General features: G+C 42.0%; 1 protein-coding gene across 1 annotated transcript in view; it reads left to right on the plus strand.

Moving 5' to 3' along the window:
- The window catches only part of LOC126234957 (juvenile hormone acid O-methyltransferase-like), a 48447-nt gene that overhangs the window by 18277 nt on the left and 12434 nt on the right, over nt 1-17736 (plus strand). Inside the window, exons 3-4 of the mRNA XM_049943695.1 lie at nt 11528-11660; nt 15886-16033. Coding sequence (XP_049799652.1) covers nt 11528-11660; nt 15886-16033 — 281 coding nt within the window. The remainder of the gene's footprint in view (nt 1-11527; nt 11661-15885; nt 16034-17736) is intronic.

A 17736-nucleotide genomic window follows, 5' to 3' on the forward strand; every position in this document is an offset into this window, starting at 1 on the left:
ATGTACCTCCTTCTTGGTGGAATGACTGAAACTGATCAGCTGTCGGATCCCCTCCGTCTAATAGGCTCTGCTCGTGCATGGTTGTTTACATCTTTGGGCGGGTTTATGGAAATCTCTGGATAGTTCAAATGGTTCAAATGGCTCTGAGCACTATGGGACTCAACTGCTGTGGTCATCAGTCCCCTAGAACTTAGAACTACTTAAACCTAACTAACCTAAGGACATCACACACATCCATGCCCGAGGCAGGATTCGAACCTGCGACCGTAGCAGCAGCGCGGCTCCGGACTGGAGCGCCTAGAACCGCACGACCACCGCGGCCGGCTCTCTGGATAGTCAAAGGGACTGTATCTGTGATACAGTATCCGCAGTCAACGTCTATCGTTAGGAGTTGTGGGAACTGGGGTGATGCAAAATTTTTTTGATGTATGTATTATGCCAATAAATCTGAGTCTTTGATTCGCATTCTCCACGACGTTATTTATATGATCGTTCCAGCTTAACTTATTTGTAGCTCTAATCCCTTGGTATTTAGTTGAATTGACAGCCTTTAGATTTGTGGAATTTATCGTGTAATCGACATTTAGCGGATTCTGATGCGGATGACTTCACACTTATCATTATTTAGTCGATTGCACCATCTTGTCTAAATTATTTTTCAATTGGTGTGGACCATCTAATGACTTTACAAGACGGTACATGACAGCATCACCTGCAAACGACCTACGAGATCGTCTCGTGAATTGCATCAATAGATCAGGAACATCAGGGGGCCCATAACACTTGCTTGGGGAACGCCGGATGTTACTTCCGTTTTGCTAGATGACTTTCCGTCAGTTGCTACGAACTATGACCATTCTGACTGGAAAGCACGAATCTAGTGGCATAACTGAGACAATGCGCTGTACACACGCAGTATGATTAGAAGTCACTTGTGAGGAACGCTGTCGAAAGCTCTCTGGAAATCTGAAGTTTGACGTCCCCTGTCGACAGCACTCATTACTTCGTGATATTGAAGAAATAGTCACAAGAACGATATTTGATGAATCCGTGTTGGCCATTTGGCAAAAAAATCGTTTTCTTCGAGGAAATTGATAATTTTCCAATAACCTACTACAGATCGCCGTTAGTAATCTGGGGCTGTATTTCAGCGGATTACTGCGATTTCCTTTCTTGGCCTGTGCTCTGAGCGAGCGGTTGTATACGATTGCTAAGTGTGGAGCTAGTGTATCAGTATACCCTGAAACAAGTTGGTGTACAATATGGACTGGAGGCCTTACCTTTATTAAGTAAGGTGCTTCGCTGCACCAAGGATATCTATACCTAAGTTACTCTTGTTCGCAGCTGCTCCCGATTAGAATTCTGGAACATTTATTTCATCTTATTTGGTGAAGGAACTTCGAGAAACTGTGGTTATAACTCTGATATAGTGGCACTGTCATCAATAACATTAACACTGCTATCTCGCAATAAAGATATTGATTGCGTCTTTCCGCTGGTGTTCTTCCACACAACCAGAATCTTTCTGGGTTTTCTGCCTTATTTAAAGACAGAGTTTCGTTGTGGAAGATATTAAAAGCATCTCACACTCAAGATCGTGCTGAAGTTCGAACTTGTGGTAACTTCGCCAATATTGGGGATTTTGCATTGTTTTAAATTTGACATGGTTTCTTCGTTGCCTCTGCAACAGTGTTCTGATCCGTCTTGTGTACCTTGGGGAACCAGAACCATCTCTTATTAATTTGTTTGGTATATATATACAGGGTGAGTCACTAACTGTTGTCACCAAGAAAAACTCCGAAAGTATGACAGGAGCTGAAAAGTTTGTGGGACAAACGTTGCATGGGACATCGGAGGCCATAATATGACGTTTGTTTTTCATTGCTAGGTGGGGTCTCTACAGAGATATGGAGGTCAACTTTGTTTTTTTTTTAAATGGGATGCTATAGTTTGGTACTTATTTTCTGATAGCAGGGATCGAGACGAATCCAATGATGTGTAACAACAAGGTCTTTGAAGGTCAACGGAGGTCAAAAAAGTGCCATGAACGTCCATTTACAGAAGGAGTTCGAAGTGATGACCATTGGTATCAATTCAGTGCTGCAATCTTCTTATCATGGATTGAGTGGTATTCATTATCACTTCGGCACTTATCGAAGCACACGCTCTGACAATTCTCTCTCGCATATCTTCAGGTGTAGTTGGAACGTCTTTATAAACAATGTCTTTTACGAATCCCTACAAGAAAAAATTCAGACCCGTCAAGTCTGGCGAACGAGCCGGCTACGACACACCTCTTCCGCGCTCAATCCAACGATTTGGCAACTGTCGCTGCAACTCATTTCTAGCCATCAGCGAAAAATGTGCCGGACTCCCATGGCGTTGATACCACATTTTATTCCTTCTTCCTAAAGGTATTTCTTCCAATAACAGACCTAATGTTTCTTGCAGGAATGTGGTGTGCTAGATTTCCTTCGATGAAATAGGGGCCTATAATTCTGTCCTCCAGAATCCCACACCGTACATTTACCGACCACGGTTTTTGATGAGCAACTTGCCGCAGCCAACATGGATTTTCAGTTTCCCAATAATGCATGTTATGCAAATTAACATTTCAATAGTTCGTGAATGTAGACTCGTCAGTAAATAAAATCAAATTAATAAATGTGTCATCCCTCTGAATCTGAAGTTGAGCCCATCGGCAGAATTCAATGCGACGCATACTATCCGTACCAGTTAATTCTTGGTGGAGACTGATATGGTAAGGATGATATTTATGGCGATGCAGAACACGAACAACACTACTCTGGCTCACGCCAGATTCCCTTGCGATTGATGCGAACTAACACAAGGATCTCGAACCACAGTGGCAAGAGTACCAATTTCCGTATCCTCGTTAGTAACTTTCCTTTGCCGGTTATCTTTCCGATGCGCTAAAGATCCAGTTGTTCTCAATTTATCATACACATATTTAAATTTACGACGTGTAGGGTGAGTACGTTGAGGATATCTTTCAGCGTGTAAGCCTCTAGCTCTCATTGAATTTTGTTGGCACTCTCCGCAAATGAGAAGCATATGGACCTGTTCTTCGAAGGAATACGTCATTCACATTCGCTGATTCGACGATACTAGTCTTACCGCTCCTATTAGTGTTGTATTGTGAAACCGTCGAATGGTGGTTACATGTCAATGGCACGTTAGATGGATACGCCGTATTCGGCGAATATTTACTATTTCCACGATATACGAGAGAGAATTGTGAATGCATGTGCTTCGATAAGTGCCGATGTGATAAGGAACACCACTCAATCCATGATAAGAAGATTGCAGCACTGCACTAATACCAATGGTCATCACTTCGAACCCCTTCTGTAAATGGACGTTCATGCTACCTTTTTTACCTTCGTTGACCTTCAAAGACCTTACTGCTGCACATCATAGGATTCGTCTCGATAGCTTCTATCAGAAACTATAGCATCCCATTTAGAAAAACAAAGTTGACCTTCATATCTCTGAAGCGACCCCACCTAGCAACAAGAAACAAAGGTCATATTATGGCCCAGTAGCTTCAACAAGAAAGAGGAATGTTCCACCGGCCGCTGTGGCCGAGCGGTTCTAGGCGCTTCAGTCCGTAACCCCGCTGCTGCTACGGTCGCAGGTTCGAATCCTACCTCTGGCATGGATGTGTGTGATGTCCTTAGGTTAGTTAGGTTTAAGCAGTTCTAAGTCTAGGGGACTGAGACCTCACATGTTAAGTCCCATAGCGCTTAGAGCAATTTGAACCATTTTTGAGGAAAGTTCCAAGAAAAACGGATCCTGGATTCCTGTGCTGCAACCAACGACGTTATAAGTGGTAAGGGGAGAACCACATTGGTAATGACCAGGGAAAAGCCTTCGGCTCAGACGTTGGCGCGACATGTACATAATTACACTGATAAGCCAAAATATTATGACCACTGACAGCAGCGACGTTGGATGCCGCCTGGTGGCTTTGGAGGCACGTGACGCCGTAACAAAAGTATGTAAGCGGAGAAGACACGGATGGGGGTCACCCTAGCGAAAATATGCACTACAAATCAGGAAATCTATTGAGATAATCGATTTTGACAAAGGACAGATTATTGTTACCCAGAGTCTGTGAACGAGTATGTCGAAAACGGCGAAGCCGGTCGAATATTCAGGACTACTGTCTTGAGCATCTACTGAAAGAGGCAGAAAGAGGTAGAAAAATAGTGAAACTACTACTCGGCGCTAAATGGTTGGATGTCCACGACTCTTCACAGAACATGGGGCTCGGAGGCTTGTTCTGCTCTGTAAAGTAGGATAGATGGTGATCTCTGGCATCTCTACCGGAAGAGCGCAATGCTGGTGCACGCACAAGTAGATTAGATTAGATTAGTTTTTCGTTCCATAGATCCGTGCTGAGGAGATCCTTGTGGATGCAGAACATGTCATTTTTTTAAGCTGAAATAACAATACTAATAGTATGAGTATATACAATACATCATTTGTTTCTATTAAAAAATCCGTCAATGGAGTAGAAGGAGTTGTCCACTAGTAAGTCTTACAGGCTCCTTTTAAACTGACCTTTATTTGTAACTAAATTTTTTTATGTTTGCTTGCAAATTGTTGAAGATGAGTATTCCTGAGTAGTGGACCCCTTTTTGAACTAAAGTAAGTGCTTTTAAGTCCTTGTGCAGATCATTTTTGTTCCTGGTATTGTATGTATGAACTGAGCTGTTTGTTGGAAAAAGAGATATATTATTTAGGGCAATTTCATTAAGGAGTAAATATACTGAGAGGCAGTAGTTAGTATACCCAGTTCTTTGAAGAGGTTTCTACAGGATGTCCGTGAATTTACTCCACAAATAATACATATTACACGCTTTTGGACTCTGAAAACTTTTGTTTGACTTGAAGAGTTACCCCAAAATATTGTACCATATGACATTATGGAACGAAAGTAGGCAAAATATGCAAGCTTTTTCATTTTTATGTCGCCTATGTCTGCTAACACTCGAATTGTAAATACAGATTCGTTAAGGCATTTCTGCAGTTCTGTGGTGTGCTCCTCCCAACTGAATTTATTATCAAGTTGTAATCCCAGGAATTTAAGACTGTCAACCTCTTTTATCTGCTCTTCCTTATACTTTATGCATATGCTGGGTGGAAACCTCTGAATTGCATATAGTGAGTCTTTTCGAAGTTTAATGTCAGTGAGTTGGCTTTAAACCATTTATTAATATCCATGAAAATGTCATTAGCAGACCTTTCTAGAACTACACTCGACGTTCTATTTATTGCAATACTTGTATCACCTGCAAACAAAACGAACTCTGCTTCTGGCAGTATAACTGATGAGAGATCATTAATGTACACAAGAAAAAGCAATGGCCCTAAGATGGATCCTTGTGGGACACCATATGTAATTTCTTCCCATTCTGATGATGACTGATGACTTAATTCACTAGTCCCTTGTACTGAAACCCTTTGTTTCCTGTTAGCTAGGTATGACTTGAACCATTTTGCAGCACTGCCCATGACACCATAGAATTCTAATTTATTTAAAAGGATGTTGTGGTTTACACCATCAAATGTCTTTGAAAACTCACAGAAAATACCTGCTGCTTGTAATTTGTTATTTAATGAATTAAGTACATTTTCACTGTAGGTGTGCCTTTTCGATATCAGAACCCTTCAGAAATCCAAACTGTGTTCTTGATAATATCTTATTTGTGGGCAGATGGTTGAGAAGCTGCCTGCACATTACTTTTTCTAAAATTTTTGAGAATGCTGGCAAAAGTGAAATCGGTCTGTAGTTTGATGGTATCTCTTTATCCCCTGTCTTGAATAGAGGCTTAACATCTGCATATTTTAGCCAGTCAGGAAATGTCCCAGTTATAATTGACTGGGTACACAAGTAACTTAGAATTGTACTAAACTCACAAGAACATGTGTTAATTAATTTTGTTGATATTTCATCATAACCACGAGAATGCTTTGTTTTTAAAGATTTTATTATGGAAGTTATTTCTTTTGGTGAAGTGAGTGACGTATTCATGTACTTGAAGCTATTTGTAAAGGCTAGTTTCAGATATTCAAGGGCATTATTTACTGATCCTGACAATCCCACTCTATCAGTAACGGATATAAAGTACTTGTTAAATAGATTTGCCACACTGTGCCCATCGGTTACTAATGTGTCATCCACCCTTAACGCTATTTGCTCCTGTATCTTTCTGGGTCTACCAGTCTCCCATATCCCATATTGTTTTTATTTTGTTCCCTGACATTGCTATCTTCTTCTCGTAGTGCATTTGTTTATATGTCTGAATTACTTTTTTTAATATTTTACAGTATTCCTTATATTTAGTTAAATCATCAGCATTGGAGCTATTCTTGGTCGACAGATACATTTTCCTTTTTGTCTTACAGGAAATCTTTATTCCTTGGGTAATCCATGGTTTTATCATAGGCTTCTGTTTAATTTGAGTAACTTTTAGAGGAAAACAGTTTTCAAACATGGTACTGACATTGTTCATGAATGTGTTATATTTTTCATTCATGTCATGAGCACTATATACATCTTTCCAGTTCATATCTTCGAGCAGTTTTCTGAAACACTCAATTTTTGGTTGATTGACTACTCTCCTGTACTCAGATTTAGCAGTCTTGATAATCTGCTTAGAATTTACATCTAAAACAAGGAGATGCATGTCATGATCTGATAGTCCATTTCTTACAGGTTTTATGATATGAGTTTGTTCGTTTGATTTGTGTATAAAAATGTTGTCAATGGCTGTCCTTGAGGATTTAGTGATCCTAGTTGGAAAGTTTACAGTGTGAGTTAGATTGAAAGACAACATTACTAACTGCAGTAAATATTTACTGGAAGACTGCATTAGAAAATCTGTATTAAAGTCACCAGCAATCAAAATTTCTTTGTTTCTTCCTGTTAAATAACCCAAAAGAGCTTCTAGATGATTTATGAATAGATTATAATTTGCTGCAGGTGCTCTGTCAATAGTTACTATTATATAGGATCTGTCATGGAACTCTACTTCTGTTGCACATACTTCTAGATGCTGCTCTAAACAGAATTTATTAATGTCAATGTTCTTGAATTTATGGCAGTTTATAATAAATGTGGCAACTCCTCCTCCATCCATATCTACTCTGCAGAAGTAGGAAGGTAGCTTAAATCCTGAAATGTCAAACATATCTATACCAGTGATCACTTGATGTTCAGAGAGGCAGATTATGTCAATTTGGTTAGATGAATTCATTTCATCAATACAAATGAGTAGTTCATCAACTTTATTTCTGAGTCCCTGAATGTTCTGGTGTACTAAAGATAACTGATACTGCATACTAATGTGATTATAACTGCTTTGGCGAAGATGAACTGGGAGTTTCTGATTACTTTCTGTTAAACACTGTTTAGATGGAGGCTGTATGCTAAAATCTAACTCCCGTTCATCTTCCACTAATGTAGCAACACTTACATTTATACCAACTGGAAACGTTTACCTATAAGTTTAAAAAAAATGTTCAAATGTGTATGAAATCTTATGGGACTTAACTGCTAAGGTCATCAGTCCCTAATCGTACACACTACTTAACCTCAATTACCCTAAGGACAATTACAGACACCCACGCCCGAGTGAGGACTCGAACCTCCGCCGGGACCAGCCGAACAGTCCATGACTGCAGCGCCTAGACCGCTCGGCTAACCTATAAGTTTAATTCACTGCTTACTTACCATTCGCGCGCGTGAAATTAGGCCTAGGATTCGTGCTACAGGCGCGAGAAGTGTTTCGGAGCATACCGTTAATCGTACATTGTTGAACGTGGAGGCCGGCCGAAGTGGCCGTGCGGTTCTAGGCGCTGCAGTCTGGAACCGCGAGACCGCTACGGTCGCAGGTTCGAATCCTGCCTCGGGCATGGATGTGTGTGATGTCCTTAGGTTAGGTTTAACTAGTTCTAAGTTCTAGGGGACTAATGACCTCAGAAGTTGAGTCCCATAGTGCTCAGAGCCATTTGAACCATTTGAACGTGGAGCTCTGGAGCAGATCACCCCTAGGTGTTCGCAAGTTGACCCAACCAAATAGTCAATTACGATTGCAGTGGGTACGGGACCATCAGGATTCGACCGTCGATCAATCAATATAAACGTGTCGACTCTTCGGGTGAAACACATTTCTGCTACACTAAGTCGATGGTCGTCTCCACAAACGCCGCCATCGAGGCGAACGCTGGCTCGAAACGTGCAGCGCGCCACGGACGCAGGCTGGTGGGAGCAGTATTTGCTATGGACACATTCTCCTGCGCTTTGCTTACGACCTGTGGTGGTAATCGAACATATGCTGACAGCTGTGAACTACCTGCATCCCTTCATGCTCGATGTCTTCCCCGAAGGCGATGTCATCTTTCAGCAGTATAACTGTCCTTGTCCGGGAGCCAAAACAGGGGTATAATAGTGAATACTGAACTCACGGTGATGTTGTGACGACGAAATTCGCCTAATGGAAATCCTATGGAACCCATCTGCTTCGCTATCGGGCACCATCACCGCGTACGTAACTCAGCGGCCCGTTATTTACGCGAATTACATAACCCGTGCGTAGACGTCTAATGCCACACACCTCCACAAACCTACCCACAAAGTGTCGGATTTCTACCCAAAATAGTGATGTGTTTCGTTCCAAAGACGGACAAACCAGCTATTAAGCAGGTGGTCTAATGTTTCGGCTCATTAGCGTATAATCTCTGGATGCGTGCTCGACTCCATTCCACCGCCAGTGATGGAGACTGAATGCTTGACAATGCCAACCACTAGTGCTGGCGAAACGTCAGAAAAATCGTTAAAGAATCGCCAGTCGAAGAACCTGACACTAGACCTGGCAGCTACATCACCAAATTAAAAAAAATTCACAAAATTTGAAAGGGCTAAGAATCATTGATGCAGTTTCACATGTGAAAGGCGTTTCCTTACTCATAAAACTGCTCTTAGATTTTGCGAATCGGTAATATTTGCAACGTAATATTTTACTAATACTAACTGAGATGATGCTTTTGGATTACGGGAGTTTGCATAATTCGTGACACATATTTTTTGTCCTTCAGCATGTGCTGAATAAATGTCACTTTTCAAAACAATCATTGAACTGAATATCAACATTACATAACAACTTCATTTTTCATATGCGACACAGTTTTGGAAGTAACTAAATGAGGAGGTTCCCAATTAACGCACTATTTTACTATAGTCTTTACCTATTATTGATCCACAGTTCATGGCAACAAAATATTGGGTAACATATTAATGTGGTTTCAGCATTCGAAATACGAATTTCTTACCTTACACTGTGGTACAATTTCGGAAGGATTGTTTTGCGTCAATACAATCAATAACCGATAAGCAATATTGTACTGTTGTGGTAAATATGACTTATGTATAAAAATGGAATTTACAGATATGGAATTTTTGCTTATATTCAAAGAGTTTGTAGGTAGGTATCGCTATCGGTCTACTTCGATAAACGAAGGTTATGTGACAACCTCCATTAGTAAGTAGATTTAAATTGATGATTAGGCCAGGGCGATTTCTAATACGAGCTTTAGGCTGTTTGTGGCATTGTCTGTAAATGGTAACAGGCTGCACTACAAGTGCCACGGGTGTCGCATACAGTTTCTATATTGACTGATACTCATAACGGTCACGCTCAAACCTAACCCAAAATGTTCACATTTAAGGTAATATCGGCTGGTTTTTCAAGTGCTAAAGTACCTTACATTTTCTTCAATAAAATACGCTTTTCTGAGCTTTGTGGGAGCTGCTTGTGTTCTCTCCATCCGATTTTACATATGGTTACAAAACAGCGACATATATAACGTCAATAACCAGGCTGACGTATGGTGACTGATGGATTCCAACCTCAAGACTGCAGTTTGGCCTGCTTAAAATGGACTGACTTGTACGGTCGACTGCAGTAACCCTACTGCTACCTTCATTAGAAATCGAGCTACTTTAGTCAGAATTGTAAAACTTCTAAGCGTTCAGGTATTTTTTAAACAGTGACGTCAATTACGAGATTGATGAAAAGCTTAAAAGAGCTATAACATTCCTAAAATTTGAAGTATCTATTTTGTTAGTAGAGGGAGTTATTCTTGTGTTTCGACAAATGATCGGCCTGCCGGTGTGGCCGAGCGGTTCTAGGCGCTTCAGTCTGGAACCGCGTGACCGCTACGGTCGCAGGTTCGAATCCTGCCTCGGGCATGGATGTGTCTGATGTCCTTAGGTTAGATAGGTTTAAGTAGTTCTAGGTTCTAGGGGACTGATGACCTCAGATGTTAAGTCCCATAGTGCTCAGAGCCGTTTGAACCATTTTTTGACAAATGATCGAAAGTTACATATTGTCGCATCACAGAAAATGAAACTGTGTCAACGCAATGATGGTCGCCTCACTGGCTACTTTCACAGCGCTGGAGTAGCGATCTGTGACACGTGTGTTTAGTAGTAAAGCTGTTAAACCTATGGAACGTATCCAAAAATGAAACCTCAATACAATTCGAGTGTGTCCCTGCAGCAAGTGTATGAATGGTGCTGAAAACGCGTACTGGCGAACAGAAAAATTGCAACAGTGGAACAGCTTGTGAAAGAAAACATACTGTAAACCAATTAGCCACTATTTGGGCTATTAGTCTTGGTGCAGAAGACTACACTGTCCATGTTGTGCCGGGATGGGTGCAGCATCAGTTGACTGATAGAGAGATTATTGCGTTGATATCTTTGAAGAACGTTTGCAGCGTTTCCAGGTCTCAGACGATGGATATCTGGGTAGAACTGTTGCGAGAAATGAGGTATGGGTGCGTAATCTCCAAGCTAAAACGAAAATGTATGGCTGAACGAGGTGGCGCAGTGGTTAGCACACTGCACTTGCATTCGGGAGGACGACGGTTCAATCCGCGTCCGGCCATCCTGATTTAGGTTTGCCGTGGCTTCCCTAAATCGCTCCAGGCAAATGCCGGGATGGTTCCTTTGAAAGGGCACGGCCGACTTCCTTCCCCGTCCTTCCCTAATCCGCTGAGACCGATGACCTCGCAGTTTGGTCTCATCCCCCAAACAACCCAACCCAACCCCGAAAATGTCAGGCAGGGAATGACGCCACTCAACAATCGGTAGGAAAAGTCAAACTTTCTATTGTCCTCATTGACTGGGGTAATATCAGCAGCATCGCATGCTAACAGAGAGAAGCAGTTCACACTATGCAGCAAGCAACACCTCCATCCCTGAGCTATATTCTGGGCCAGTACAGACACACATCACTTAAAACGGCAGTGATTCAGCGTCGTAGGGTGCACACCACGACGCGTGTACTCGTCAGCTCAACCGCCGTGATGCTGGGACAAACTTAAATCTTATTCTATACTCTACCAAACAGTCCTACTCTAACAAATGTTAATTTAATATCTGGAGAACAATAATTTTCACTATAGCAGTCGTAATAAGTGGGTGTTTTCACAGGCGTGGTGTCCAGAATGTGCACAAACTGCTGTCGGTAGGCGGAGAAGCTGTTTTCACAATGATAGCTAACATGGGACTTTTCGCTGCGTATGAGGAAATGGCTAAAGACCCTCGCTGGGCGCAGTACATGCAGGTAAGATATTCTCTAAGTGCAAACAACACTGTCCATTGTTTGTTTTATGTTTTGGAAATGATCATTTCATCAGTGAATTACCAGGAAAACCGTCTCTGGCTCAGGTATCAACTACAGAACATCAGGTAACTGTTTATTGCGAAAAGTCTGGTATTTTGACGCGGCGGACGTACCAAAGAACAGATTCTCATTACGATTCTCGATTGGCTTGACATACGCGCTTAATGGTTTTTATGTATGCCACAATATTTTTTTATAAATTCCCATTGTGTGAATTTATTACGGTCGTTGGTCTATTGATGACACCCACCTTGACAGCAATGAAGATGGCTGCACTATTAGCAACGAAGAATTGTGTAACTTTTATGGTTGCCATAATATTTTTCCATTAATCGACATTGTGCAGTGTGTATCACACTCTATGTATCACACTCTATCACAGGTGCTACGATTTAACGACACATAACTGAAAAAGAATAAAATATTGTCTTGCAGTGTGTATATTTTTCCCTGCTCGTTGTCAGCACCAGACCGATAACTGATTAAATTATGTAGCTTCAAACAAGAGCCCGTGCTATGCACCACATTCACTGCGCACCCCCGTCATTAGACAAATGCAAACCTTTCGTGTCAGGTTGTTGTGGTGTCTCTGTTCTCAAAGGACAGAAAAGACTTCGCTTTCTTGTAAGAGCAGGCTCTGCAGAGCCTATGGGAATGAGAAATGTATTTCTCCGTCATTTCACGTGTCTCACTGGCGCACTCAGCGCGCCGCAACGACACAAAATGTGACATTCAGCTATTTCGTTTTTTTCAGCATTGGAATTTCCTAATAAAAACTGAAAAATTTCGAAAAATTAAGGAAAGGGAGCGGAAATCCTATTGTGGACGTATAATAATCCGCCTCCTCATAACAATAATTACTCAACAGAATGATTTATAATTTGAAATAAATTGAGTTATGGTATTGAATGTGTCTCTTTTAATTACGTTTAGCATGTAGGTAACAAAAACTCCTTCTTTTGAAGACGAACGCCTGTCCTGTTTCTAACCAAAATATGTATCGATTATTCGTACCGGCTTCGTCGGTGACCTATAATATAAAGAAAATTATTTACACACATTTTATTAGGAGATCTGTATTTTATCCTGGCAGCACATTTAAATTATTCTGACAAACTGAGCATTTCTCAGGTATTAATTTTTCCAGATTTGTATCAGAAACGAAAACGAACAAGAAATTGTGTTTGTAGTGAAGTATCGAAAAACTTCCATTACCATATCTTCGTGAAGACACCTCTGAGAATACTAAACAGTCGTACAAGGTAATATACACAATGTACAAATGTGTAAGCACAGCATCCAAATTAAGAAACAAGACCCGGACGGTTTTTGCAGGCTAGGCTGCGTGTCTACAACGCGATTTTGTAAACGTCGCTATGGCAACATCCTTTCATAGCTTTATCAAATGCTATCGTTTCCGCCTACAGATGTTTACGTTTTGAAGTTTAAAGCTGTAAAAAGAGATCTCAGGTGTCATGGATTTCCTTATATTGACTCTACCTTAGGAGCGTCTCAAAGGTAAAGAATAAATGTATTAAAACTTCATGCATGATGCGGAATTTTTTTCACTCATCTCAATGTTTATGACGTCATATTTTCTGAAATGTGATGAATAGGTGATTTTTACCCCAACAGCGATTGTTGTCCGACAGGAAGGGACATGTGTAAGGCGTTTGGTTGAAATCGGTCCAGTTGTTTACAAGGAGATCTGGAACACACACGCCCTCCTGGTTCAAAAAATGGTTCAAATGGCTCTGAGTACTATGGGACTTAACGTCGGAGGTCATCAGTCCCCTAGAACTTAGAACTACTTAAACCTAACCAACCTAATGACATCACACACACCCATGCCCGAGGCAGGATTCGAACCTGCGACCGTAGCGGTTGTGCGGTTCCAGACTGTAGCGCCTAGAACCACTCGGCCACCCCGACCAGCACGCCCTCCTGGATTTATGAATATATTGTTCTGATTTATCCCATCATCTATCAGAGATCACTGGAAATGCGGAAAGTTCCACGAGACTGGAAAAAGGCACAGGTCATAGCAATCTATAAAAAGGGTAGAAAATCGGATGCTCATAATTACCGGTCAATTTCACTGACAGCGATTTGTTGTAGAATCGTGGAGCATATTTTGTGTTCAGACCTTTGTAGACTGAGAAACTCATCTGCAGAAACCAGCACGGTTTTAGGAAGCAGCGGTCATGCGAGACACAGCTGGCCCTCTTTGTGCATGATATACAACAGGCTCTAGATACCGGCTCCCAGGGTGATGCCATATTCCTCGACTGTCGAAAGGCGTCCGACTCAGTTCCACACTGTCGCTTGTTCCAAAAAGTGCACGGTTACGGTCTATCCGATGACATATGCGGTTGGATAGAAAGTTTTCTAACAGACAGAGAGCAGTATGTCGTCCTGAAAGGGGTGACTTCAACAGAAACAAGAGCAACTTCAGGTGTGCCCCAGGGCAGCGTGATAGGTGCGCTGCTTTTTACGATTTACATAAACGATCTGGTTGATGGTATTGACAGCGGCATTAGACTGTTTGCCTTTGATGCTATAGCCTACAGGAAAGTAGTATCACACGAAAGTTGTGAACAAATCAACGAGGATTTGCAGAAAATAAATGCGTGGTGCAATGACTGGCAGTTATCTCTCAGTATTAGCAAGTGTAACCTACTGCGTATAACAAAGCGAAAATCCCCATTAATGTAAGAGCACAAAATAAATGGCCAGTCCTTGGAAGCGGTAACATCCGTCAGGTATCTGGGTGTGCCTGTTCGAAATGATCTCAAATGGAAGGATCAGATTACACAAGTAACGGGTAAGGCGAACTCTAGATTGTTGTTTATTGCTAGAATCCTGAAGCGATGCAGTTCTTCAGCAAAGGAAAGTGCTTACAATACTTTAGTTCGTCAAGTCCTTGAGTTTTGTTCGTCTGTATGGGACCCTTACCAGTTGGGACTGCTTCAAGAAATTGAGAAGGTCCACAGAAGAGTGGCAAGATTCGTGACTGGTACATTTAGCTGTTTGCGAGAGCTTTACAAGTCTCATAGAGAGTTTGAAGTGGGACACACTTGCAGATAGACGACGCGCTAAACGGAAGAGGCTGCTTACTAAATTCCAAAATCCGATATTTACCGAGGATGTAGAGCATATATTATTATCACCAACTTTCATATCGCGCAATGACCACCATTCAAAGATAAGGGAAATTAGAGCTCGTACTGAGGGGTTCAGACAGTCGTTTTTCCCTCGCGCGATCCGCGAGTGGAACAGAGGGAGGGAAATATGACTTTGGTGCGAATAGTGCCCTCCGCCACACACCGCTTGGTGGCTAGCGAAGTATGTATGTAGATGTAGATGTGTGCATTGGATCATCTGCTGGCACCAGATGCACACAGTACACATTTACAGTCGATAGTAGCTGACATTTATACATTTCATTACCTTTCCTGTTGCACACTACCTTGCTCACTTGCAGTAGTGTTTACTGAATGATCGTGGGAGCTACAGAGGGTGAGAATGAAGGAGGGTGTTGGTGTGGGAATGGATGGAGGCTTGGTGGTCGTTGCACTGTGTGTGTCTTTCTAAATTTTCTAACTTCCTTTTTATTTATTACATATAGTTTTTTGTAGGGCCTCGTGCAGTGTGGAGCAGAAGAGGTTGTATGTAGTGAAATGTGTAAATATGACCTACTATCAATTGGAAAACTGTATTGTGCCCACACAGTGTCTATAAAAAAACAATTGAACATAGGAAAAGAATATAAGAGTGAAAGTGAGTGATAAATCACTACCCACATATTTACGAATAAGTAATTTGCATGTGATGTCAGGGAACACTACACACCTCCTCACAAAATGTGTATAATTAAATAATTTTATTTGTATTATAGGCCAGTCGCGATACCTAATATGAGCAGGTAAAACATGTTTGGTTGAAAACGAAATAAGCATTAAGTAGGAAAAGACGAATTTTTTCTTAGCAACATGATGAACAGAATTGAAATAGCTGCGGGGAAGAAAGACTACTAATATTAACAATATTATTTTTTAAATGTTGAATGAGCTAACGCTATTTGATTGTATAACAATACCCTGAGAGATACTATTTTTTGCCTAAATGAAGCAAGCGCTGTTGTGATTGTTTTTCTTCCTCGCAGGACGTGGAGAAATTCGTATCTCCATACCAGCACAGTGAGGACCCAGCCAGCGAGTTCCGTCAGCTGCTGCAGAGCGAGGGCTTCCAGGTTCTGCGCTGTGACCTGAGTCCGCACTCGTTCGTCTGCGCATCTGAGGCGGAACGCAGAGGTGAGCAGCTTTTTTACCTCTAATGTGTCAATCAGTTTCGCGCACTTCTTTTTTTTTGTCTGTACAACATTGCCAGACAGTTGTAAGCTGTAAGCAGTGCTTGTAAGAGCTAAAGACGTCTTTACGTCGGTCATATTTTATGGCAGTGTGTGGCCTCAATTGTCTTGCCATCAACATTGGTGCAATTCGGCCATAATGCACAGAAATGTTGTGAGACAGCTGGGCAATATTTCTGATGGACCATGTTGTTGCATGCAAAAGCCAACATACTGCCAAGGTGTTGCCGGTGCTGTCCACATAGGGTGGAGAATATTTCGTGTGGTCGAACCATATCTACCTCTGACGTTGTCTGTAACTGCTTCTCCCGTTACTCTCAGCCGATAGTCAATATGGTGTAAGAAGATCTGTGACAGATCGCAGCGCTGTTGCCAGCTTTTAACTGCAAAGCAGGCGAAAACAGTAGCCGTCTACAGGGCTGTGACAGCACTGAGGCGTTGCCATGGAGACTTTTACAAAATTGCTTTAGTTATTTATTGAGGTAGGCCCACAAAGCTGCCACACCCAGCCCACTCCGAGTGTCAGGAATCAACAACTTACGCCGACTCAGCTACAGCTTCCACTTTTTCACTCTGTCAGCGTTGCAGTGTCAAATCGCTTAAGCTGAGCAGTGAAACAATATTACGTCGTTTCAGTTCGAAAAGAAGTGCTCATTTGTAGAGGCACTCCATTTGTTTGTTCTCTACAGGAATGTAGAAGTTGGCAAAAGAGATAACCATCAGTGTACGTAAATGTGATTTGTGCATCAATACCATAGCTACAGAACATGGAGTGCAATATGTAGAAACTAGCTGAATACTTGGCACTGCCCTGACAAGTATTTATTCCAGTCTTCTGTTAGTTCAAATCCTTCCTCCCCCCCCCCCCACCGCCCCGACCGTCCCCTGCCACTGTCCATCTCTTTCTTCCTTTCTCTCTGTCTAACACCTCTACCCTTCGCTCTCTGTCCATCTGCTCCTCCCCACTTCTCCCTGTCCATGTGCTCCTGTCCAACTCTCACCATCCATCTACTCCTTCCCACCTCTCTGTCCATCTGTTCCTCCCCACCTCCGTCTGTCCATCTGCTCATCCTCCCTTTGTCTGTCTGCTTCTTTGCCCTTTGTCCATCTCCACTCCGCCTTCTAAGTATACCTCCTCCTCCTCTAGCTGTCTATCTCCTCCATGCTCCACCCCTGCCCATTTCCTCTTTTGCCCTCTGTGTCTGTCCATCTTCTCCCCCCCCCCCCCCCCAATACTTTTTCCACGTTTTCACTTTCACTGCCATAGACGTTTGCTGGTTCTTATCCCCACAATATTATTTTTCAGGTAGATAGTGGTATGGGTGCCAAATGTGGTTGACCCTATGCAGGGATTGACAAGGAGCTTTTTACCCATAGCTTTACCCAAGAACGCACATATCACATATATTTCAAATGTATTTAGCGTATTTCACACGTAGTTGTACACGTATTTCGCTTGTATCTCTTGCGATTATCGCCCTGTAGTTTCATTTCCACACAGGCCAATGTTGGTGACGTTATATTTCCAGAACTATGCGTTGCACAATGATCTGATTGTACAGGTACATCCAGAGGTACCCTCTGCGAAGTGTGTTTCAAATAGAGTTAGTGGTAAAGAAGTAATAAAGTAAAAGATCATGCCTGATA

The sequence above is a fragment of the Schistocerca nitens genome, chromosome 2 (assembly GCF_023898315.1).
Source record: "Schistocerca nitens isolate TAMUIC-IGC-003100 chromosome 2, iqSchNite1.1, whole genome shotgun sequence".
NCBI classification, from domain to species: Eukaryota; Metazoa; Arthropoda; class Insecta; order Orthoptera; family Acrididae; genus Schistocerca; species Schistocerca nitens.